The 27,300-nt window shown below is 36.1% G+C and overlaps 1 protein-coding gene across 1 annotated transcript; it reads left to right on the plus strand.

Annotated features, from left to right (window-relative positions):
* Positions 1–7,838: 7,838 nt before the first annotated feature.
* On the plus strand, positions 7,839–9,192 carry LOC139196059 (uncharacterized). The gene is made up of 3 exons (XM_070821724.1): positions 7,839–7,904; positions 8,309–8,388; positions 8,694–9,192. Exons 1-3 carry the CDS (start codon positions 7,839–7,841, stop codon positions 9,190–9,192), a joined length of 645 nt encoding a protein of 214 aa, XP_070677825.1.
* Positions 9,193–27,300: the final 18,108 nt, after the last annotated feature.

Consider the following 27,300-nt stretch of genomic DNA (forward strand, 5'->3'; position numbering starts at 1 on the left):
CTTTGAATCAATGTCGGACATTGCTTCAATGTAGTCTCTAGGGTCCTCCTTTGTTTCATTGTCACCCAGAAGGTACAATTCATCAAAGTCATTGTCTAAGCCATACCTCTTAGGTGGCTTACTAACCCGTTCAGATCTACGTGAAGCTAGGGGTTCAGGAACAGGGTTGTCAATATGTCTAGTGCTTGTTTGTGGTTCATTATTAATCTCATTAATTTCCATCTGTTTGCTTATAGTCCATTTGAGAACGAATTCGTCCTCTAGAAACTTAGCAGTTCTGGTCGTCAGGATGGTAGAACTCATATCCCATAGTTTCTTTAGGATATCCCACAAAATAGCATCTTACTGATCTCGCTTCAAGCTTAGTAGCTTCAAGCTTCTTGACATATGCTTCACAACCCCAAATCTTAATGTGTTTAAGACTTGGCTTTCTTTCATGCCATATCTCATAGGGCGTTTGTGAAACTGATTTGGAAGGTACTCTATTAAGCAAGTAAGATGCTGTATATAGAGCGTATCCCTAGAATGTTACTGGTAGATCAGCAGAACTCATCATAGAACGAACCATGTTCATCAAGGTTCGATTTCTCCTTTCAGAAACTCCATTGAGTTGTGGAGTTCCCGGTGGAGTCCACTGTGATATTATTCCACACTCTTTGAGGTAATCTAGGAACTCGTTACTCAGATATTCACCCCCTCGATCCGATCTTAGGATCTTTATCTGTTTCCCAGTTTGCTTCTCAACTTCATTCTTGAATTCTTTGAACCTTTCAAAGGATTCTGACTTGTACTTCATAAGATACACATAGCCAAACCGAGAGTGATCGTCGGTGAATGTGATATAGTAGGAGAAGCCTCCTCTCGACGTAGTAGACATAGGTCCACATACGTCAGTGTGGATTAACCCTAGAATTTCAGTGGCACGCTCTCCTTTTCCAGTAAATGGAGATTTGGTCATTTTCCCTTTCAAGCAACATTCACAAGTACCCATCCGGTCATTACCTAATGGGTGGATGTATCCGTCTTTCGACATCTTGTGAATCTTTTTAAGGTTCACATGTCCAAGTTTAAGATGCCACATCTTTTCTTGGTTAACTTCTTCTCTAGCCCTTTTGGGTTTTGAGGTATTCCTGCTCGCAATACAGTGCATCCCACTATTCGTCTCTAGGTGAAAAAGTCCCTCTATCATATTACCATGAGAGATAATACGACCATTCAAGTATAAAGTGCAACTCATTTTGTCAAACAATACTGAGTGCCCATCTCGTAAAAGCTTAGAGATGGAAATCAAATTCTTTATACATGAAGGAAAATATAAACAATTTTTAAGTTCCAGGACTTCCCCAGAGGGTAGGTTAAGCATGTAGGTGCCTATTGCTTTTGCAGAGATTTTAGTGCCGTTCCCAACTCGCACAACCATCTCATTATTGCGCAGTGATTTGCTCCCCACTAGTCCTTGCATCGTATTACAGATATGTTGACTAGCGCCTGAATCAAATATCCAGGAACTGGAGCTCACTGTAAAAGCACTCTCTATGACAGAAATAGTCTCTTCAAAAGTTCGTGTCATAAGGCTCGCAATGCGCACCCTGTATTTCTTCTTCCAACGTTCATCCTTTCCACAATGAAAGCATGTTCCTTTGGATTTCTTTGCCTTCTTCTTATGCAACCTTTTCCTTATGTTTGCATTCTCACTCCCACTGTCTATTTTGAAACCTTTTTCAAATTTACAGCACATGTCAATCATCTCTTTCAAAGAATGATCGAATTTATTCACTTTATAGTTTACAATAAACTTAGTGAAATCATCCGAGAGAGATGCAAGGAAAAAATCTTGGGCCATTTTCCCATCGATGGAAGTTCCTAAACTTTTAAGATCTTTAAATATCTTTTCCATCTTTTGTCCATGTTTATGGACCGATGTCCCCATTGCCATTTTGGCATTCATTAGACTACAAACATTTGAGAATCGTACATTACTAGTCTCAATGTCATGCATCTTATGCAAACTTTCAACCATGGCACATGAAGTGTCCATGTGCTTATGTAGCTTCATAAGCTCCTTACTAAGTGAAGTGAGGATTAAGCATTTGGCTTGTAAGTCATCCTCATAGTGTCTAACATAGTTTTGACACTCCTCTTTTGAAGCTAATTTCGTAGGAGGTGCATGAGGAGGGGATTGCTTAAGCACATACAATATGTCTTTCACCTTTGAGACATTCTCAATATGGCGATACCAAGCAAGGAAACGTTGGCCCTTAAGGCCCCTTTTGTCAAGTATAATGGTGGGTATAATTTCAGGCATGTCGTTCACTACATAACATAACAGAAATCGTATTAGATTGTTTGTTTAAAACTATTTGATTGGGTCTTTGAATCAAATAGTACCACCCACTATTTTTGGCAAATTCCACATCCCTCAATAGAATTTGAGAGTTATATTGAACTCTTAGCGGGTTATGGGAGACTCACCATTACCAAGCCCACCTCACGATGATACGATGTTGGCTAGCAAAAATAATGATGAGAGAATAACGCATTATTCATTTACAACTTTTGTAATTACCCATCCGTTTGGCCTCTAGAGAATGTTGCCTCACGATGATACGATGTCGGCTTCATTGCACTTAGTTAAGTTATTCCCACCATGCTTAGTTTGTATAGGGGTTCAAGAATAGCCTCACGATGATACGATGTCGGCTATCCTCGTTGCCTACATTCACCTCATCATATGTATATGAATTCCTCCTGGATGTAAGCACATGCTTTGTACTTCCCCATGATAGGGTGAAGCCGGTGCATGAGTCACAAACGCTTGGAACCCACCACGGTGGAAGGCCTACGAAGAGATGTTCAAAACATCTCTCGCTTATCAACTTAATATTTGATTTGAGGGAGTAGTTTTGGGCTACATCAAAACATTTTAATCACATTAAAAGAACTTGGGCCTATCACAACTATTGGTCCAAGTCAATATGATTTAGTAGCATATAATACTCCCACTGTTTCGTTGAAACAAGCGAGACTATATGGAACTACTAACGAATGCATTGCATCCTCATATGGACTATATAGTCATATTAGGTTTTAGGATGATTATGAACCGTTTGATTTGATCCAACACGAGCCTTGTGTTGGACCTTGGGTTTAAGGTAGATAGTTGTTGATTTTAGTTACGCGTTTAATCCAATTAAACCGTTATTTCCTATTGGGCGTTGGACCCAACTATTCCATTTTGCATACATATAAACAAAAAGGAATACATGAAATAATAATAAGGGCTTATGCCCTTTTACAACACAAATCAAATGATGGACTTATGTCCATTTACAACAAATTGAATTAATCAAATTACATTCAAATCTATACTACTAAAAACCCAAACATTCAAAATGTATATCGGCCAATCACATAGCTCAATTATCGTGGCCCTTGGTTCATAATCACCCTTTTCTTAATCAACCGCATTAACTAAGAAAACAACTTTAAACAATTGGTTTTTGGATCCATAGAATTGATTTAAATGGAACTAAATAGAATGAAAATCCAATTCTCATTAAAGAGACAAAACAATTTTTGTTCTCATTTTATTTGGGCCAAAAGGAAACTATGACCACAACAATTGGGCCATAATGCAAATACAAAAACTTTTGGGGTCACTTTGAAAAACACAAAAGTCCACAACTTCATGTAATTTCAACTAGAGCCCAAAATTTCATTAATGTAAAAACATCATTAAAGGATCAAAACAATTTGTCCTTTAGCGTTTTAGGGCCTTAACGTAAAAACGTAAACTTTTGGGCCAAAATGCAAAAACACCAAATTTTCACAACTTTATGTAATTGCACAAAAGGCCCCAAAAGTACCCCACTTGAGGGGTGGCCGGCCAAGGGAGTGTGTGAACAAGTGTGAAAGGGTTTTAGTGCATGCATGTGCAATATGCAAGTGGATTTTGGTGGGTGAGGTGAAATTGATGGTTTGTAAGAAAATGTTTTGTAAAAACATTAATGAGTTTAGACAAACATTAAAGCCAATTTTAATGCTTCACCAATATCCATCACCCATCAAAATTAAACCAAAACTTTATGAAAAACATAAAACTTTTGAATCAAAACTTCAAACCTTTTTGTTCTTGGCAAGAACTTCAAGAACATTTGAAGAACACCATGAAAATCCATAATAGCCCCATGGATGTTTTCATTCACCAAAACTCAATTTTTCACCTCTCAAAAGAGGGCAAATATCCTAGGGTACTTAGGGGTTCCAAAAGTCACCTTAAAACCATTTTAACAAGACAAACATGAACCCAAAAAGTCACCCTAAGGATTTGGCCGAATTTCCCAAAACACATGGCACCAAATTTTAGTTCCAATATTCATGCTTAAATGAAATACATCTACAACATTTGAGATGCTAAATTTTCTAGCAAAATTTATATATTCAAAAGCAAGAACAAAGCTTGTAACATTTACAACATTTAAATCACAAAATATGAACATCACAAAACCCAAAAGGATTCACCATACACTAGGCCTAGGCTCTGATACCACTTGAAGGAAAAATTTTGTCCTAGCTAAGAACAAGTATGAACATTTGAATACACATGCAAGCTATCAACACTTTAAAGTAGGCATGCATCCAAAAACAATTCATAAAACCCATGACTTTCAAAGCCTAGTATATGGTGAACCAAAATAAACTCTTTAACAAAATTAAAGAGAAGTAAAGATTTAGTGATTCTTTACCCTTGAAGCTCATCCTTGTTTACACAAGGGATTCACCCAAGTGGAGGGCCTTCAAGTCACCTCCAAGCTCCTTGAATCCTCCTTGTGTTTTCCTCCCTTAAGTGCTCCTTTGATGATTAGAGGAAAAAGATTTGTTCTCCAAAAACATCAAAAGCTTGATGTCTCTAAGTCTCTTCACCAAGGTTGTATATTGTGAAGATGATATGGATGACTTAGAGAGATTTTAGATGCTAGTAAAAATCCTCTAAGTGGCCGGCCTCTATGTAGAAAAAGAGAGAAAAAGTTTCACCCAATTTCTATTAGAAAACCCTAATGAGAAAATTGCTATAAAGTTGCTTTTATAACATTTTCTTTGGTGAGTGGCAAACTTGCAATTAAGCAAGCTTGCCCATTCACCCTAATGGCCGGCCTCTCCTTGTTATTGGGCTAATTTGCCCATTTTGTTTTAGTTGTCATACAACTTAAACATAATGGGCCTTGTGGACCAAAACACTTTTGGGCCCCGAAACCCAAAACCAACATATAAGCCCAATACGAACCTTTCGTATAATTAATTAACTAATTAATTAATCTTGACCATTCTTCAATTAAACCATTTAATTGCTTATCCATTTCATATAATTTCTTCACTAACATCCTTATGTGGTGTGCGATCCATTAGGTTCCAATTAGCGAGGCAGTGGGCGATGTTACTCTTAACGATCGATTGTGAATTGAAACCACATTTCAATTCTCCCTTAAGATTAGTGTTTGCTAATCTTCAGGGCTTCCACAAACCATGAGTGACACCTAGCAGCATATCATGGTTACCCAAGCTAAGTAGAATTGGTTGGAGAACCTATCCAGTTACAACTACAATGCAATACGGTCCTTCTCTAATACAATACTCTTAATCACATTGTTTAAGTGATAGTTTGTTTCATGTCTACTATCCAATGTGATACTTTCCTATATGACTCCTTTGAATATGATTTGGAACAAACTTCCTAAGTCATATTCATATGCTTTGGCCAAAGACTTTAGAATCATATCTTAGAGTATTCTCCTTCCACCATGGAAGGTTAGAGATCCCTTGTTGTGCATTCATATGCCTACATGACTAGATAGCTTGACCCCAACAATGCCGTGGACAATCCGAAGGAATGCCATTGACATGATCAAAGATCAAGGACCTAACCATTAGACATCTATGATGCCTCAGGTCAAAGGACTACTTTGCATATTGCAACTTTAGAGTTCATGCATGACATGTATGTTCGAACTCTCTTTTGATCGACGTTCAGTGTACTCGATTACTCTTTCGAGCACCTATGTGTTTGTCTCAGTGTCCAACACCAAATGACTTGAGACTAGTTCATACTCACGTTTGAGTCAACATAACACATACTAACCTTAGCGGATTGTCAATGCCCAACTGGCAATCCTATGGCTAGGAACGTTTTAGGAATGAACATAAGAGAGAGGTCTCGATAATCTAACTCATTAGATCACTTCTCTCTTAGAACAAATACATTCCTTGGATTCCCTTATTGCTTAAACACATAATACAATAAATAGTGATTAACAATAAGCTTTGCCCTTCATTAAACATATAAAAGTTTAATACAATAAGTATTCCAAAAAGCTATTACATCAAATGAGTGGCTTTGTGGGCATACTTCCAACAATCAAACCGTTTGGCAAGTAGTCTGTTATCTTTGGGAGTAAGAAGGTTCCTAGCCACCACCGCAGTGGTCATATCATTCTTCATCACAGAGTTCCCAACGGTAAGAGGACCATTTGGGGATAAGAAGGATGGGCGCCATATGTTGTCTTGAGAGGGCATGGTTGCCTGATGCGAAAATTATCTTAACACACAAATTTAACCCTCTTTTGACAATTGTAGTACAAGTATAAGTAGGGATCGTTCTGGACCGGGGATCGTTCTGCAGTTATCATTTATCATATCTACATTGTGCCTACAAGGATGACCACCGGATGGCGAATGTGTGTTGACTATAGAAAGCCCAATAACAGCACTAGAAAGGATCATTTTCCGCTGCCATTCGTTGATCAGATGCTGGAGAGACTAGTTGGTCATTCTTTCTATTGTTTCTTAGATGGTTATTCGGGGTACAACCAAATTCCCATTGCCCCTGAGGATCAAGAGAAGACAACATTTACATGCCCATTTGGTACATTTGCATACAGGCGAATGTGCAATGCCCCTGCCATTTGGATTGTGTAATGCCCCTGCCACTTTCCAACGATGCATGATGAGTATTTTTTCTGGAATGGTTGAAAATATTGTTGAGGTTTTTATGGATAATTTTTCTGCCTTAGGTGATTCTTTTGATATATGTTTGGATAACTTGTCTTTGCTTTTGGAAAGGTGCAGGGAGACTAATCTTATGTTAAATTGGGAGAAATGCCATTTTATGGTTAAGCATGGCATTGTGCTAGGACATCTAATTTCAAGCAAAGGAATAGAAGTTGACAAGGCCAAGATTGATATGATAGCCAATCTGCCACCACCCACTTCTGTGAAGAGTGTGAGATCTTTCTTGGGACATGCAGGTTTCTATCGAAGATTCATCAAGGATTTTTCCAAAATTAGTCGTCCTCTTTGTAATTTACTTGCTAAAGATGCTACTTTTGATTTTGATGCAGATTGTCATGATGCTTTCAACAAATTGAAGGATCTTTTCACATCAGCACCAATTATAACAGCTCCAGATTAGACCCTTCCTTTTGAGCTCATGTGCGATGCTTCCGATTACACTGTGGGTGTTGTCCTTGGTTAGCGACGTGACAAGCTCCCCCATGTTATATATTATGCCAGCCGCACTTTGAATGATGCTCAGCTGAATTATGCCACTACAGAAAAAGAATTACTTGCAGTGACATTTGCTCTTGAAAAGTTTCGATCGTACTTAATTGGTGCTAAAGTCATTGTGTATTATGATCATTCTGCTCTCAAGTACTTATTGTCTAAAAAATAGGCCAAACCACGATTGATTCGATGGGTCCTTCTCTTGCAAGAGTTTGATTTGGAGATCCTAGATAAAAAGGGACGTGAGAATGTTGTGGCGGATCATCTCTTAAGATTAGTAAATGAAAGCCCCTGCAAGAGAGCTTTCCAAACGAGCAACTTCTAGCGGTTACTCATCAAGTACCATGGTATGCTGACATCGCAAATTATTTGGCATCCGGAGAAATACCATCAAAGTTCAGTTACCAACAAAGGAAGAAGTTCCTCTCCATTGTAAAACACTACTTTTAGGATGAGCCATACCTTTTCAAGCATTGCCAAGATCAAATCATTCGTCGGTGTGTACCCTTAGAAGAACAAGAAAGCATTTTGAAGTTTGCTCACCACTATGCATGTGGTAGTCATTTTTGACCAAGAAGGACAGCGGCCAAGATCTTACAGAGTGGTTTCTTTTGGCCATCTTTATTCAAAGATGCATACCTATGCTGCCAGGCTTGTGATAAGTGTCAAAGAGTTGGAAATCTTTCTCAGAGAAATGAGATACCCCAACAAAGTATTTTGGAGATTGAACTATTTGATGTTTGGGGTATAGCCTTCATGGGACCTTTCCCTTCTTCACATGGCAATCTTTACATCTTGGTGGCGGTTGATTATGTCTCTAAATGGGTGGAGGTAATAGCTTCTCCAATATGCAAAAGTTCTATGGTGTTAGGTTTCTTGTAGAATACTATTTTTCCCCGATTTGGAGTACCTCGTGCTATCATCAGTTACGAAGGTACGCATTTCTTAAACCACACCATGGCTTCCCTTTGTGCCAAGTATCATATTCACCATCGCCTAGCCACCCCATACCATCCATAGACATCTGGACAAGTTGAAGTATCTAATCATGAGCTCAAGAGGATTCTTGAGAAAACTGTCAGTTCATCTTGAAAGGATTGGAGTTTAAAGCTTACTGATGCTTTGTGGGCATATAGGACAGCTTATAAGACACCAATTGGGATGTCTCCTTTTTGTTTGGTGTATGTGAAAGCTTGCCATCTACCTATGGAACTTGAGCACAAGGCATATTGGGCTATTAAGCACCTCAATTTTGACGACCAAGCAGCGGGAGAGAAGCAAAAGCTGCAGTTGAATGAACTGGAAGAAATAAGGAATGATGCTTATGAGAATGCAAAGATTTACAAGGATAAGACCAAGAAATTTCATTATGCTCACATCCTTCGTAAAGAGTTTCAACCTGGTCAAAAAGTTTTGCTTTTTAATTCGAGACTGAAACTATTCCCAAGAAAGCTCAAATCACGTTGGAATGGTCCATATCGTGTTGTACAGGTCTATCTTCATGAGGCTGTGGATATCCAAAACATGCAAACTGGTTTTGTCTTCAAAGTTAATGGGCATCGCTTGAAGTTATACAAGGAGTCTCCATATGATCTTGCTAAGGATTCCATCACTTTGAAAGAGCCTATTATTTGAATCAAACTGCCAACAAAATGTCTAGCTCTAGACAGTAACTAAAGCGCTTCTTGGGAGGCAACCCAAGCTTTCTATCTTTCATCTTTATTTGGAATAATTTTAAATGTTCTTGTTCTGTTTTTTCCCTAGATTTTTGGTTTTGTGTGTTCAAGCCCTACTTTTGATCTCGTTATGCAGGTAATGTTTTTGCAGTCTCTACCACAACTTCTTGCAAAGTTTCTTAATCCCACTGGTTACTCACACATTTGTTATGCATAATGGGACGTGTTGAAACAAGTTTGGGGATGATTTGGAATTCTACCATGAAAAAAAAATGCATTTTTACTGCTGCTCTCCTCGCCTACACAAATTGGTGTGTTCTTTCCTTTTCTTTATGTGTCTTTATTTCATTTTGTATTTCTTTCCTTCCATTTTTATGTCTTATTGTTCAAAATTCCTTTCATTATGCTATGTTTATCCGTAGTAGCCCGTTGAGCCTTTAACTAAGCTATTTCTTTGTTAGACACATCTCTTTACCTTGCTCCGGTATTGGAGTTGAGATTATACACATAAATCAATTTCTTATTGTTTTGAGAAAGTATTACATGGGTTGTGCTCTTGGGGGTTTCATTTATGTAGAAAGATGGATGGAGCATGTGTATTACAATGAAATGTGAATTTGATGGGTGATGTAGCTGTTGCAGATTTATGCATAGCTTTGCAGATTTGTTTCTATCAAAAACAAAAAAAAACAAAAAAAAAAAAAATTTTGGAGAGTGGTGATTTGTTAAAAATGTGTCTGCAGAGTATAAATTTCCTTTTGAAGTTGACTTTAGGGAGTAACAGGTGCTCGAGGTTTTATTATTTTGCTTTCAATTTGAGGTGGTGTGATATTGAGGTGTTGGAAAACTACCAAAGTGTTTTTTCTCAAAATTTTTGATTTCCATATCCTTTCTTTCATTAGCCTATCACCTTTAGCCCCATTACAACCGTAATAAAGTCCTATTGATCTAAGGTATTACTTAAGTATTGATAGCAAGTTAGGTGGACAAGCAAGCATATGGCGGCATGTACAATGAGATCACTTGAGTGAAACACATTAACTGAAACATATGAGTGAATGAGCTTATGTCTTGTGAGAAGCTTACATGTTTGCATATGATGATTTAAGGGAGCTTGGAATTGCATTGATTAGACTAGCTCACACATGACATTTCAAGTTTTGTTTGAAGGAAATTTGGTTAACTATTGGATGATGTATTGAGCACTTGTTACTTACTTCTTGGCAGTGTATTTCATTGTTGGAACTTATATATGAAATCGAATTGAGAAGTTAGCTGCTAAGTTGTTGAGTCAAGTCTTAGTTGAGTAGTTTTGTTTTATTTTGTGTTTTGTTTTGCTAGAAGAGGAGCAAAAATGTAAGTTTGGGGGTATTTTGATGAATCAATATTTATACTATATATTTTCCCCTTGTTATATTTCTTTTCTTGTCTAGTTTAGTTGGAAGTTTTGAGTATTTATGAGTTTTGCCATTTTGTGTTTCTAGGAGCAGCAAGATTGAGTTTGGTGGAAAAGTATGCAAACTTTGGAATTTTTTAGTGATTCCAGTTGGAGCTGATTCACAAGAGATCTAAGATGATCATATAAAATTTTCAGCTCAAAATTCCTAGCCAATTGTACCCAGCTTAAGAATGAAGACAGGTCAGCGTGCTGACAAGGCAGTTTGGACCTTTGAAGGTTGCACAAGAGATAAGTACATAATTAAGCCTAAATTGAGGAAACTTCCTTCTTAGCTTTTGAAGCTGACCTTTCAAGCTTTCTAAGGACATCTCATTCATTGAAATCTAAGGACTTTTGGTCTACTAAACGTTATGGCCAAATCGGCCCACTCCATTTGGCTAATAAAAAATAAGAAAGTAAAGGCACTTGTTTTGTGCTTTCCTTTGTCATCATCACTCGGCAGACAATGGGGTTTTCAATCCCACTCATTTGACCTTTGTAGCATTAGAAAAACAGAAACTTTTGGAGGAGGAAAGTGGAACACACTGCTGTTTATTCCTTTGTCTAATAAAATAAGGTAAAGAAGGGGGACAACAATGATGGCCTTCCACTTGTGGCCTTGGTGCTTTGAAAAATCATTGCCTTTTGTTTAAGGCAACACACGGTAGAGAGTAAAAGAGGGGAGGGCAGAGAAGAAGAAGGGAATGGACAGAGTTGCAGGGAGCAACATAGTAGAAAGCAGAAGGGGTGCCGCAGCTCCAAGAGGATCAGAGACCTCAGGAGATAGCTTCCTTGTAAAAAAAAGGGTTGTCTCTTTCTTTGATTCTTCATGGATAATTTCTTATGTATTCAAATAATTATGTATAACTAATTTCCTTTTACTAGAGTGAGGCCATGAGTCGCAACATGATTACATAGATTTCTCTTTCAATTGCTTAAGTGTTGTTACATGCTTGCTTTGATATTTTCAATCTCTAAATTAAACTATCTATGTGTCTTGATGATTGATCACCATTAGGATGCTTAGAAAAGTCATTGGATGCAATTTTGAATGAATGTCACGTTAAAATTGGTTATGCTTCTTGTGATTGAGGATTGTAATTTCTCCTAAGGTAAATATCATAGTCTTAGGGATTACATGGTTTAACAAAAGGATCTTCATCAAGATTAATGAATCATTCATGTTTATATTTAATCCAAATGTCATGGATAAATTGCATGTAGTGGTATGCGTTTTAACTTGAATGTCACAAGTAAAACATACACAAGGAAAACCCAACCTTCAAAGCATATGTGTTTTCGATTACTTAAGCAATTGGAAGAGCTTCATAGAAGTGTTGTTGGTAAAGGTTGAACTCTAGCATATTGTCAATCTATTTTTCTTCAATCATTTATTTTATCTTGAATTTCCTCATTTACTTGTTTTGTTTAGTTGATTCATTATTTCTATAAGCCATTTCCCTTTTTACATGTTTGTTTAAGTCACGTACAGTAGTATTTAGTTTTGTTGAATTAGTGTAGTTCTTAGAGTTAACTAAGTTAAATACACAAAAGCTCATAAATTGTTTATACCAGTCCCTGAGGAGATTGACCTTGCTTGAGCCATTCTATACTACAACACTTGTTCTCTTGCAAGAATTTTCTATGGTTTAACCCTTTGTTTTACAAGTGGTAAAAATCACCATCATACCGTCAATGACCCAGAAGAGTTTCCCTCCAACCAGGAGGCCAATCACGGCGCGAAACATGTCGACATCAGAAGCCAATCATAGTGCGACACTTGTCAACATCAGAATCCAATCACAACACGAAACATGTCAATGTCAGAATGAAACTAGAAACTCTCTTCTATAAATAGAGATCATTCTCTCACAATATTTCCTAATGTCATTTGTACTAAATTATTCATTAGTACTCACTAAAAGAGAGCTTGAACCTATGTACTTGTGTAAACCCTTCACGATTAATGAGAACTCCTCTACTCTGTGGACGTAGCCAATTTAGGTGAACCACATACATCTTGTGTTTGCTTCCCTGTCCCTATTCATTTACATACTTATCCACACTAGTGACCGGAGCAATCTAGCGAAGGTCACAAACTTAACATTTTCTATTGTACCAAAGTCCTCGTTGATTTTGTGCATCAACAAACTTCAATAAGACATTGTCACCTTATGCCTCTATTAAGGGCCCTATCCCATTAGGGAATGCAAAGTTATGTCCTGTAATTCACGACTACATCATATTAGATTTCGATTTGGAGAAATTTTGGCAGCATGTCTCTACAATTCTTCAAGTGCACAATGTAGATATGAAATACCTATTTGGCACCCAAAGAACTTATAGAGATGACACCGAAATCCCCACGACCAAAACCTAATTCTTGAACCATAAACTACATGCCATAACTATGGATTCCCAAACTGTCCAAATAATAGGACAATTTAATAATCAATTAAACTGCAATCATGCTTTCATATCCATGTGCAAAATCCAACTAATCCTCAAAATCCAACTAATCCTCAAACGGGAAACTAAGTTTTACTAAAAAACACGTATGAAGTTAATTACAATTAACTTAGCACATCACAAAACATTTTTGTACGTGATGTACAAATTTGTACACATACACTTCAAAATTACATCACAACATAATATATATATATAATTTAAATAATCTATATTATTAAAAAAAAGGAGGAAAATACCTCCAAAATCGTTCTCCACCGATCCTTAATCGCACACAATAGCCCTATAGGCAACAAATTTCATGGCGTTAACTAGTATGAATTGACAATGTTACTTTTAAATACAAAAAAAAAAAAAAATCACATGCCAAGCCAAACACACTGGGATAGATTGATGAAAGTAGAGATGATGGAGGGAGTATTAGAGGATGAAATTGAGAGAAAAAGGGGAGCAACAGATGTTGGATTTAGGGAAAATGAAGGGGGAGGAGGTGCAGAGGTGGATGCTGCAGTTTTTCTGCCGATGCAACTAAATAGTCTGATTATAAAGATAACTTTTGGATGACTCACTTTGCACGACGAACACCAGATCGTCACACAAGTTTCATACCTAAAGCGTTTGCGCGACGAACATTTGTCGGGCAAGTTTTCAGTTAAATTTTTTTAATATATTTCGTTTTTTTTACAATTAATCCAAATAAAAAAAATCTGAAGCAAAATTATATTAACGAAATAACTAATAAAACTAAAAAATTAACCCAAATACATACTATAACTTATTTAAATACTAATAATCGTCCAAATACGTCAAAATTATTAATAAACTCATACATAACATCCAAATACATCTTATTATTCCTAAACCATAGTAATCGAAAACCAAAACATATAAACTTCACTCCTTCGGGGCATCGGGAACTTGCTCTAGTTCTACAGCTCACTTCATGTCGGACTTCCACACCCTGTAGCCATTCTTGAAGTGGTCATCCAGATACTTCACCTGCTTCTGATCAGTTTCATCAACATCCCAATAAGCTTGTAATGCCAATAAAAATAAATTAGTAATCACAATAATATTACTTATTACAAAAACAATTATAAATTCTTTAATAGAAACTTATCGATAATTCCATCACCATGTTCTTCTTCACCTCCTCAAGCACTAATTTCCATGACTTCCACTCGACAGAACAATTGGTTCGCACTAGTGCCCCAATGTCATGTCTAAGTTTGGTGTGTGAATCAAACCCACTTTTATCTTCATAGGAGGGGATTCGTTGACGTCGATTGTGAATCTCTATTCGCACCACAACTTTCCTAATTTTTTTCTCTACCAAAATATTATATAAGTAATTGAATATTAAAAAAAATTCCAACAAAATCAAATAAAACAACTAATTCAACAAACAATTGTATTTTACCTTTGCCTTTATGAGAGCCTTCTCCCTCACAACCTTTCGTTGGCATAGGACCGAAATCAACCATCGTGTTTCAAACAAGAACTGTGAAAATTAGGGTTGTGAAACTGTGATTTATACAACCCATAACTTTGCAATGTACTTTTGCGTGACGAAGAAATCCTCGTGCAAAGTTTATACCTTGTCCCATAGTTCTTTGGCGCCAAAAAAACATTACCCGTGTTGTCTTGTGCGACCAATTTTTTCGTCGCATGAAGTTTTCTGTATTTTAGAGAGGGAGGAAGATATTTGCTTGTTCATTGCTCGTTTATGGTTCAACTTTGTTTATGTCAATAGTTTCTCAAGGTTAGAACTTTTCGTACGCATATTATAGATCGCCTTATATGTGGTGTCATAGTAAGTTATATACGTCAACAAGTCTAAAACCAAGGTAAATTAAACAAAAGCGTTAAGTATGTTAGTTAATTAAATCCATTGTATCCGCATGTACCCTGCACCATGTCTATTGATTTTTGTTGCAAGTTTTGACATTACAAATTCATATTCTTTGTTGCTGAATCGTATAAGATAAACTTTGATTTGAGTGTAGTTTGGCTTGATAAGATTGCTTTCTATATATTCATGCTTATAAAAGGGAGAGTTTGAACTAGAATCAGACTCTTCTAAGGCCGCACATGATCTTTGAATGAGTCAAATGTTGGTGAAGCTTCCAATTGTAACCATTTGGATGAGATGATATTTGAATTTGGATTTGGGAGGGTTTGCTTATCATGCCCCCGTAAGCTGACTGGTCGGCGATGAATGGTAAGCTTGGAAAAAAGAAGATTAAACCTTTTTGTCAATAATCCTTTTATCATAAAGTCTGCAATCTGATCTTTTGTGGCAACAAAACCAACTGTAAGCTATTTTCGAGTAACATTTTCGCACATGTACTGATAATCCACCTCTGGTGAGTTCGAGAATGAAATACTAGGTTAGACTTAGATGCCAAATAGGTTGCTGATGTCACACCAAATCTGTGGTGGTGAAAATAGAATTCGAAGATCAAGAAACAATTTTCAAAACTATGATATTAGTGGTAGGACGATGCATATATTAGCAAACTTGATTCACAACAAAAGTAATATCAGACCTTGTGAATGCGAGATATTGTATGGCTCCAACCACACTACGAGATTTTGTCACATTAGAGAGAGGTTCACCATCATAATGATTAAGACGATAGCCACTAACTGCGGATGGTGAAACAGGTTTTCAATCCAACATATTTGTACATTTGAGAAAATCCAAAACATACTTTGCTTAAGAGAGATGGAGATCACTAGCATAACGTTGTACTTCCATGCCCAAAAAAATAATAAGGACTACAACAATATGAATCGGTTTTTGTATCCATAGAAGTGATTTAAATGTAGCTAAATGAAAGAAAATCTAATTCTCATTTAAAGAGGGAATGTATTTTTCCCTCTAGCTAATTTTGGCTAAAATGTAATATCTCAACTTTGGGCCATTGTGCAAAAGACAAACTTTTGGGGTCACTTTGCGAATACACAAATGTTCACAACTTCATGTTATGACAGCTAAAACCCAAAAATTTCAATAATTACAAAAACTTCATTAAAGGATGAATCTAATCACACAAACAAAGGCTAAACATGACACAAAGTAATTTTGCACCAAAACTCTTTAACTTTTTGTTCTTGCTATGAACAAGAAAAACAATAAGAACAATGAAGAACCTTCATGAAAAACCATAAGAGCTCCATGAATATTTATAACCCAAAGAAACTCAAAACTCTCTTGAACAAAAGGGGATTAACATACTAGGTTACTTAGGGGTTCCTAATGTCACTTTAAAAATCTTTTAACAAGACAAATATGAACTTGAAAATCCATCACATGGATTTGGCCGAATTTACCCACAAACATTCCAAATTTTAGCTCCAAAATTCATGCCGAAATGAACTACATCAACAACTTTTGATATGGGGAATTTCAAGCAAAATTCACATTCAAAGAAGCAAGAATAAACTTTTAATTATTATCATAAGCTATGAACAACAAAACCGAAAAGGGTTCACCAACTACTAGACCTACACTACTACAAAAGTGGCTTATTATGTCAGCGGTTGGTGTCAGTTTTATATAATATACTGACGGATAAGACATTTCCAACAACCTTTTTACATGGTGTCTTAATTACTATTGGTTATAACCGACATAAAATGTCTATATTGCTTATAACCGACATGGACTGCTAATGTCGCTTATAACCGACATAGTTTTTAATCTTTTTAAATGGTGGTGTATAAAAAGAGAATCGTGTCGCTTTCAATTGACATAAAGTTAATGTCGGTTAAAAAGATAATCGTGTCACTTCTACTCGATAGTAACAATTATTTTAAAATATTTTAAAATTCTTGTCAATTGAAATAAATTGATTTTTTTAATAGTTTATCAAAGGGCAATGGTGGGAAATTTCCCACGTGCTTAATTTTGGGTAGTCCTTTCTTTGCATAGAAAATAGTGATGCTGGTTCTATCTGACGGTGTAACGAACACTATTATGAACTAGTGTCATTAAAATTGATAAAAAGAGATTTGGTGAGGGATTTGAGGAAATTACAAAGAGAAAAATAGAAAGGGAGGGATTGGGGGATTTGAGGGATGGTTACAGAGAGAGAAAGAGTGAGGGAGGGAGGGGAGCTGAGTTTTGGGTTCTTCTTCTAGATTTTTTTCCGTAAAACCTCTAGGGTGCAATTCAATTTCCTCCCCCTTTCCCCTGAACGAAAAGTTCGAACCCCATAACTCAAAACTCACACATATGTCACACCTCTTTGGCTTGCCATTCTACTTATCTCCCAGTTGTTCTTTCTCTCCATTCTATTCAATTTCAGTGAGTTCTTCGTTGTCCTCATGATTTCCCAGTGGGATTGAAATTTGGTACTTTGTGGTACTCTCTCTCCCTCTTTCTCTCTCTCTCTCTCTCTTCTATATGTATGGATTGAGTTATGAAGTGCGTGTGCAGGTGAGCGCTTTCTCTAACCAAGCTTTCAAGGGAAACCCATCAACAGTTTGCTTGACTACTAGAATAGGTGAGAACTATATCTACTTAAGCAATCATTCTTTTTAGAATAGTCTCAAAAATTCATCATATATAAATAATGTCTAAGCTTTACAAATTCACATGTAGAAATGGAGCATATTGATGCCTTGATAATTTGGAAGATGACACCCAAAATTTAGCACATGGGAACGGGTAAAATTTGAAGAACAGGTGAAATTTGCTTTTGAACTCTTATGAATGTATATTGGCTAATAATTATTAGTTTTGTTTATTTTTATTTATTCAAAAACTGAAATTGTCATTTTTATATATTTTTTAATTATTAACATATTTTTCTGTCGATTATGAATGACAAAATGTGTCTTTATCCGACGAGAAGAAAGTGTTAGCTTTGTTTATTTTTATTTATTAATGGTTACTGGTGTCGGTTAGGAGCGACACAAATCTGCTTTATAACAATTTGTTTTAGAATTTAATGTCGCCTGTAACCGACACTACTGTGCCTTTTTTTTTTTAAACGTTTTGCGTTTTATTGGCGGTTTTAGGGGACTAATCAGCATCAAAAATCTTTTTGTGACACAAGCTATGATGTTAGTTCTTTTATCCGCCAGTACATGATTTTATGTCGCATTTTTGCTAATTATCCGACAGTAATAGGCCTTTCGTGTATTTTTTTCAAATGACACTAAAGGGTACTTTTGTAGTAGTGCTAGGCTCTTAGTACCACTTGGAGGAAATTTTTTGATAAACTAAGTTCATTAAGCAACATATTACATGTCCTTAACTATTAAATGGTGGAAGCATGTTGGTATGTACTCTAAAACAAAACTTAAACTATGAAATTCAAATCCTAGTATATTGGTGAACCTAGATTCAGCTCAAAATAACAAAGGGAATTGATATTTTTTATACCTTTGAAGCACCTTTTTGCTAAGCAAAGGTTAATCACCCATGAGAGGGCCTTCAATCCTTTGCATCCTTGCTCCTTGGCTCCATGGGTATGGATGGAGGAACTTTACTTCTTTTCTCATTGTCTTCTTGGTTTCAATAGTGGAATGAGTTCTCCAAAAGCCACCAAAGGAGGAGGCCTCTAAGTTTCGACACCAAGGATGAATAGAGGAAAGAGATTAGTGACTAAGGAAGAAGAAAATGCTAGCATTCTTCTTCCCTAGTAGTCGGCCTCCCAAGAGAGAAAAGAGAGTGAGAGATGTTCTCTCTTTTACCCATCGAAAATCCCTATTCTTGTCAGGCAAGCCTAAAAATTTTCCCCGGATTTTTTCCTAAAAAAAGGTCAAATTTCCCTTAGTTTTAATGGTTTGCACTACGAAATCCTATGTATTTCATCAGGCAAAAATCTTTTCCTCCATCTTTTTCTGCAGAATCTTCATTTGGCAGATTTATTTTATGAAGGTCTTGGTCGATGAAATAATTTTTCGGACAAACCTTCACTATTACATGTGTAAAATTAGAGACCCTTGCCCGACGTATGGTTTGTCAGGCAAAGGCTTGCTGTTTTATATAAGGTCTATGACCTCTTTTTCTTCCTACAATAGCTTTCATATAATTTCTTCTCTATCTTTCTCTCTCTCTCTCTAAAATTTCCCCACCACAAACTCGCCTCTTTCCCTAGCTCTCACGTTCGCCATCTCTTTCGACCACTCTCCAAGTCTCAAACTCTCACAAAGGTATGAAATGGCCACTTATTTCGAATTAAAATTTATATTACAAATTTTTTACATGTTTAAATTTGTGAATTTGTGATTTATTTCAGAACTATATGTTTAAATTTGTGAATTACTTGTGATTTATATGTGTGAATTGTTATGGGGAAGGGGGTTGCAAAAATTTGAGAGGTGAGGGAGGGACAGGGTTGGAAGGTTGGAAAGGCGGGGAAGGACGGGTGAGGAGGGTTGGGGGGGAAGGAGATGGTACGGGGGAGGACGGATGGGGTGACATGTTGGGGTGGGGGTATGAGGGAGCACAGATGAGCGACGGGGATGGAGAGGGTGAGACGTATTAACCTATGAAACTATGACACACTCAGAGTATAGAACAATGGCAAAAAGAATAATGAAGAAGAGAAGAAGAGAACTTTGTATATTTCGAAGAGTAAAATGAAATACAATCCAATCCCAAATGACTGCTACATCAGCTATTTATAATAGCTAATATCTCATTACAAAATGACTTAATTACCTTTTCTAACAACTTCCTCTTAACTAGCTCAATACAATTGACTAACCAATGACATAATGCCACACGGCTTAGTTTACATGAATCAACATGACTATATGGTTATTACTCCCCCTTAAAACAAAGCTGAGCTACTGCAGCTGAGTTTGCTGCAAAATCAACTCCCAAGCCAAGTGTTCTGCAATGTTTTTGAAAAATTGGACTATGCAATCCCTTTGTAAACACATCGACTACCTGACCAATTTGTTAGAATATAGTGAATTGTAAGATCTCCTTTTTGAACCTTCTCATGCACAAAGTGATAATCTGTGTCAAGGTGTTTGATCTTGGAGTGGAAAACTGGATTTGAACTTAAAGCCAATGCTGAGAGATTATCACAGTATAAGGATGGTGGGACTAATATGTATTGATGAATATCCTTAAACACTGAGCGGATCCAAAAAACATCAGCTGCACAATGAGCTAATGCCTTGTATTCTGCCTCTGTAGAGCTTCTAGAGACTGTGGGTTGCTTTTTAGACTGCCAAGAAATTAGATTTGTCCCAAGATAGACAACAAAACCTGTAATTGATCTTCTAGTGTTGATGTTTGTTACCCAATCTGAGTCAGAATAAGCAGTTATATTGAATTCCTTGCTTTTTGTATACTGTAAGCCATAGCCAATAATACCTTGTATATATCTCAATATTCTTTTGACCAAAAACATGTGTAAATCAGTTGGTTGTGCCATGAATTGACGAACCATGTTCACTAAATGGGCTATATCAGGTCTAGTAAAAGTTAGGTATTGAAGAACCCTAACTATGCTTCTATAAAGACTAGGATCTGATAACACTGTTCCTTCACCAGCAAGAATTTGAGTATGAGGCTTAGATGGTGTTGAAGTAGACTTGCAGTTATCCATGCCTGCCCTTTGTAACACATCTTTCGCATATTTAGTCTGTGATATAGACAAAGAACCATCATCTCTATATTGTTTATGCAACCCCAAAAAGTATGTTAATCTCCCCATATCTTTGATATCAAATACACCAGCAAGATCATCAATTACAGATTGTATTTTAACTAAGTTTGAACCAGTGAGAATTATGTCATCAACATACAATAATAGAAGGATTATGTCTCCACCATCAACCTTGACAAAGAGACTGGTATCTGAAAGGGATGATTGAAATCCAATAACTGGAAGATAGCTTGTGAATTTCAAGTTCGAAGCTCGATGAGCCTGTTTTAAACCATAAAGTGATTTGACCAATTTGCAAACATGATCATGACATTGAGTATCCACAAACCCTTGTGGTTGTTTCATATAGACCTCTTCTTCCAAGTATCCATAAAGAAAAGCATTTTTGATATCGAGTTGCCTTAATTGCTAACTGAACTGAGCAGCTAAAGCTAAGATGAGTCTTACAGTGGTATGTCTAACCACTGGACTGAATGTCTCTTAGTAATCCAAGCCTTGCTCTTGAGTATACCCCTATGCTACCAACCGGGCTTTGAACCTAGATATGCTACCATCTGGATTTTTTTTTACCTTATACTCTTACTTACTTTCAATAACAGACTGATTTGATGGTAGTGGAACAAGTATCAAAGTGCCTTGAGTTTTCAATGCATTGAATTCCTCTTGCATGGCAATTTGCCATTCTGGTTTTAATGATGCAGCTTTAAATGTTCTATGTTCTTCACAGTCCGTGATGTCAGCAAGAAATGAAAAACCCCCAGACAAATGTGCACTCAAGTTGGTAGAGAAATCAGCAGTAAATAAATCATCGAGATGTAAATAATGCAACTGAGGTAAAGAGGCAAGACACCCCACATAACTTTTCCTAGTAATGGTACTAGTTTTTAACCTGGTTTGGATACAATTCTGATCGACATCTATGATGACTGAATTATTATTATTTGGAGGTGAGGTAAAAGGAAGAACTACCTGGAGTTGTGCAGGATCAATGATAGGAAACAAAAGAGTAGTGTTTGGTGAAGAGGAAAGAGCATGAGATGTTCTAGAGCCCTGATTTTCTGACTTTGTTGATACATGGTCTTCTGATGTACTAGTATTTGGAGAAAATATGTACTTGACTGAGATAAAGAGCTTTGTGATCCTGCATGATCTGTATTTCTCTGTATATGTGACATTGGTATAGATACAATAACAGGTACACTCCTTGGTTGTTCCTGTTCCTCATGTCTATACAGCCTTGCAGGACTTGTGTGTTGAACCATTTTTGCAGGGAATAAAGATTCATCAAAATAGACATGTCTAGAGATGATAAACTTCTTGGTTTGCAAGTTATAACTAATCATTCCTTTGTACCCTTATGAATAGCCCAAAAATGCACACATCACTGATTGTGGTTGTAATTTATTAATATTGTATGGTCTCAGCCAAGGGAATACAGCAGAACCAAAAATCTTAAGAGATTGTATATTAGGTACCTTCTTATATAAAGCCAAGTATGGAGAACTGAAAGACAAGCTTTTGCAAAGCATGTTATTGATTAGCATAACTGAATGAGCACAAGCAAAATACCATAGCACATAAAGTACACCAGAAGCACTAAGAAGAGTGATTGCAATTTCTAAGATATGTCTATGTTTCCCTTCTGTAACTCCGTTCTGTTGAGGAGTATAAGAGCAATATATTAGTTGCAAGATACCTTTGTCAGCAAGAAAAAAAGTAAAACTCTTGCTTGTATATTCACCTCCTCTATTTGTTTGCAGTGACTTAATTGTTGTACCAAATTGATTAAGAACAAACTTGTAGAACTTAACAAAAATGGTAAACACATCAAATTTATTGCTCATAGGGAATATCCAAACAAATATTGTATATTCGTCACCAAATGTTACATAATACCTATATCCCTCTATGGATCTTACACGTGATGGACCCCAGATATCAGTATGCACTTTCTGAAAAGAAGACCTATCAGTCGTAACAGGAAAATGAGTCCTAGACATCTTGCCTTAAATACAAGTATTATGATTATCATCTGTTTGAACTGGAATATTCGATTGTTTCAACATTGTAGTCATCACATCATAAGCTAGATGTTCTAATCTCTGATGCTAGACATTATTCTTCACTGCTTTGCCCAAATAAGTTGTTGGATACTTTGTTATGAACTGAGAACCCTTTACACTTGTGACCACAGGGATCTGGAACAATTCCTCAGGCCTACTCTTTCCTTGGTACACTATCTCCCTTGTCTTCTTATCCTGCATAAAAAATTCAAAGTCATCACAGATAAACCAGCTTTTGTTATTTGCACATAATTGTTTCACAGAGAGTAAACTCCTAGCAATATTAGGCACATGTAAAACTTTATTAAGAACTAGAGAATGTGTAGGAGTCTGAAGTGTAGTTGAACCAATATTTTTAATTGGTAAACCTGTACCATTCCCAATTGTTATATTCTCAGATCCCTTAAAAGGTTTTACTTGAGAAAGAGCACTGATATCAGAAGTTATATGATGTGTCGCACCATAATCAACAATCCAAGTATCTTGAGGAATGAATTGTGTAGTCTGTTGTGCATTCATTGCAGACAGTGATGGAGGTGAAGGTTGTCCTTGATAAGCATAGTTTTCCCTTTGATAGCAATCCAAGGCTAAGTGACCTCACTTCCTACATATTTGACACTCTACTGCAATACCTGTGGTTGGTATATTTGTATTCCTATGAAAGCAATTAACTGCAGTGTGTCCTCTTTTGTTGCAAATCTAACATTCAATCACTACTGTAGTTCTAGTATCAACAATGCCTAACCAATTATTATTTACATTCCCAAGTTGTCTTGATCCCTCTGAATTTCCAGAGATATACCCATCTTCTTCTGAAGCCATTGTTATTTCTGTAGTTGTTTCCAGCTCTGTAGTTGTTATTACCTCTATAGTTATTCCCAAAAGATCCAGATTGTGCATTCAAAGACTGTGATCTAGGTGCGTTTTGACCACTAGAATTTGCAGATAAACCATATCCATATGAATCATTTGGAAACTGAGGTGGTGGTGGGGAATAATACGGCTGTTGAAATTGAGGTGGTGGTGGTGGTGTGGAATAATATGGCTGTTGAAATTGAGGTGGTGGTAGTGATGATTATGAATCATAAAGGACAGCAGTGATGGTACCAGCAGTGATAGCTGGAATATGAGCATGACTGTGAGAATTTGAAGATGATGCAAAAGAGCTAAAACCAGTGTTTGAACTAGAACTTGACCTTTGAATATACAACACAAACAGACTTTGAGTAATTGTATTCATTTCACCCTCAATTTCCTTCTCAGTACTGAGTAACAGTACTCTGAACTCTTTCAAAGTGAGTGTAGACTCCCTGGCCAATATAACAATACGAATAACACCAAATTCCTTAGGTAATCCAGCAAGACCAGCAATTATAATGTCATTATCTGAGATAGATTCTCCTACAGCACTGAGTTGTTCTCTAATATGCTTGAGCCTCAACAAATATCGATCAATTGTATCTGACCCTTTTTGAATTGTGTGTAATTCAGTTTTCAAATGATTGATTCTAGATTTAGACACAGTGGCATATCGATCAACAAGATTAGTCCAAGCCTCATACACAGTTCAACACCCAATCACATATTCCATAGCCTCATCAGTAAGAGTAGCAAGCAATAGACTCAACAAAGCCATATAAATTGTTTCCCATTTAGTATATGCTACTGTGATCTCCCTTGTAACCCCATTATCTGAATCAACAACAAACTTCGATGGACAAGGAGTTGTACCATCAAAGTGACCAAACAACTTATATCCCCTTAACACCGACTGAAATTGAAATACCCATTTGGCAAAATTATCATCCCTAAGTTTAATAGTAAGCATTCCCAAAACACCTTCAACTTTAAACGAGGACGCAGCCATGAATGAAAGATTGACACTTCCATAGATCAAGAAACTTTATGATGAAAAGATTGATTCTAGAGAATGACAGTCTAGACAAATCAAGAAAGATTGACACTTTCTTGCAAGCAGACCTTGAAACGAAGAAAGACTAACACTTTCTTGAAACTATTATACCATTCACAATATTGTTATCAACACTTCAATTAACTATCTCACAACTCATATATCAGAATTCATTCACCAATTTAGGAGAAAACATAACAGAATCCCCAATTCACGAGAAACATGATAAAATCTCAAACTCCATTATTTTATAGAAACGAAATCAACATTCAAGAAAACCCAGATGAAGAAACATGAACAATATCACCTGATACGAATCAATTCTTCAAGCAAGACTCACGATCAATCCGACGAACACCATTGTAAACTTCAGTAGCCCAAGTGACCAAAGAGCCCTCGGATGAACCACCAAGAATCCACACGAGATTAGCGGAAGAAACCCTTCGATGAACCACCAAGAATCTTCACTAGAGTAGCGGAAGAAACCCTTAAGATCGTAAACGGCAATGAACCTTCTCCAACGATGATACCATATCAACCTATGAAACTATGACACACTCAGAGTATAGAACAATGGCAAAAAGAATAATGAAGAAGATAAGAAGAGAACTTTGTATATTTCGAAGGGTAAAATGAAATACAATCCAATCCCAAATGATTGCTACATTAGCTATTTATAATAGCTAATATCTCATTACAAAATGACTAAATTACCCTTTCTAACGACTTCCTCCTAACTAACTCAATCCAATTGACTAACCAATGACATAATGCCACACAGCTTAGTTTACATGAATCAACATGACTACATGGTTAGTAAGAGGGATGGGGTGGGGAGGGTTTGGGGGGGGGGGGGGGGGGCGGGGGGGGACTGGATATGCATGATTGTTTTGGGAAATATTATAAATTTTTTAGAAATATACAAAGTTTGTCGCAAAGTTTATAACTATAAGGAAATATTAATTTCAAATTTTTGACATATTATAAATTCGTTAGAAATATTTGAAACTTTTAGGAAATTTTTTTTTATATGTTAGAAATTTTTCGGAAATATTATAAATTTGTACAAAATATTAGAAATTTCTAGAAAAGCTTGGAATTTTTAGAAATTGTTTCCAATTTTTTCCCTAGATGCCGAGATTGTGCGATATCCGCATAAGATGTCCTAGACAGCCTCTAAATGGAAATCTCTCCTGAAGTGAAGCAGGGGCTGATGGTGGAGCTCTCCGTAAATGTGTTTTTATTATTTAATATTTTTAATAATTTTAATTACTCTAGATAATTACTTATTTACTTTATGTATTTTTATAACTAACTAACACCTGTTCTCTGTCTTTTTCAGATCAACCTAAAAGTGCTGAGTATGTCCGACTACATAACCAGGCTGTGGAATAATCAGTTCAATAATTGGAAGTATGAGTTGCACATGCAGTATAAGACTTTAGAAACTTATGATGAAGCTCTGACCCATTTGCCATATAGTTTTGAGCATATGATGAATGAGTGCCACTGACTTTGCATTTTTCAGAATTTCAAATTTTTGGAAATGGATGTCTTCTAGGGTTAAGCAATTGGACGAGTGAAGTAGTTTCCTGTTGAGAATGAATTTGTTTTTCAATTTTAATATAATTGTATGAACATTTTGGTTTTAATAATAAAATAAAAATTTTAATATTGTGACATTAATATAATAAAACTGATTAATTAAATTCAAACATAATTTAATATATTTCTTTTTAATTAAAGCGTTTGCCCAATGAATTAAATTGTCCGGTAAGAATTTTCCTTTTTAATTTGCTTTTCTTTTTATAAATCTTATCGAACGAAATTTTCGTCTGGTTAAATATATTTTATTATTATTATTCATAAATTTAAACTTTGCTCGATGAAACATTTTGGTTGAGCATGTATGGTTCGTCGAGGAAAATTGGTCAACGCAACTTTGCTCAATGAAATGGTTGTTGGAACGTTTGTTTGGCAAAGCCCTATTGTCTGATGATTTCTAATTTTCGTCGGGCAAAATTTCGTGCAACGACCTGTGTGGGACGAACTTTGCCCGATGAATATTTTTCGGGCAAAACCTAAGACGACAAAATGTATGTTTGAGAGACTAAAAATGTATTTTTTTCATCTTTGTTTCATCATGAATAATGTGAAGCAAAGGTGTACAGTATGCATTCAGCAAGTTGTGGCTGAAAATATTTTTAGGAGAAATTAGGTTCACATTCCTCGTTTTGCTACTCCATTGATTAAAACCTTATTTCTTTTCAATTTTTAATCAAGGTCCTTAGGTATTAATAACATCATTAATTATTTCAATAATAAATATTTTTTATTTCTAAATATATTCATTTAGTGTTAAAAATATTACAAATAGTATATTTATATTTATGGCTAAATTTTTTATCATATATTTTTATTTTTAGTTTGTACACATTTTTAATTTGAAACCCTTTTTTAATTTGTACCAATTTTCTTTTTAGTTTTAATTTGTACCCGTACATTAATTTCTTTTTGTGCCCATATTTTTTAAAGTTTTATTTGT

This window comes from Malus domestica, chromosome 05 (genome assembly GCF_042453785.1).
Source record: "Malus domestica chromosome 05, GDT2T_hap1".
NCBI classification, from domain to species: Eukaryota; Viridiplantae; Streptophyta; class Magnoliopsida; order Rosales; family Rosaceae; genus Malus; species Malus domestica.

Excerpts from the sequence above, each read along its gene's own strand:
- LOC139196059 (XM_070821724.1), top strand. The coding sequence starts at position 7,839 with ATGAAAGCCCCTGCAAGAGAGCTTTCCAAACGAGCAACTTCTAGCGGT. Across the intron at positions 7,905-8,308 it reads GTTACTCATCAAGTACCATG|CCTTCATGGGACCTTTCCCT; the intron begins GTATGCTGACAT and ends TTTGGGGTATAG. Across the intron at positions 8,389-8,693 it reads ATGTCTCTAAATGGGTGGAG|GACAGCTTATAAGACACCAA; the intron begins GTAATAGCTTCT and ends GTGGGCATATAG.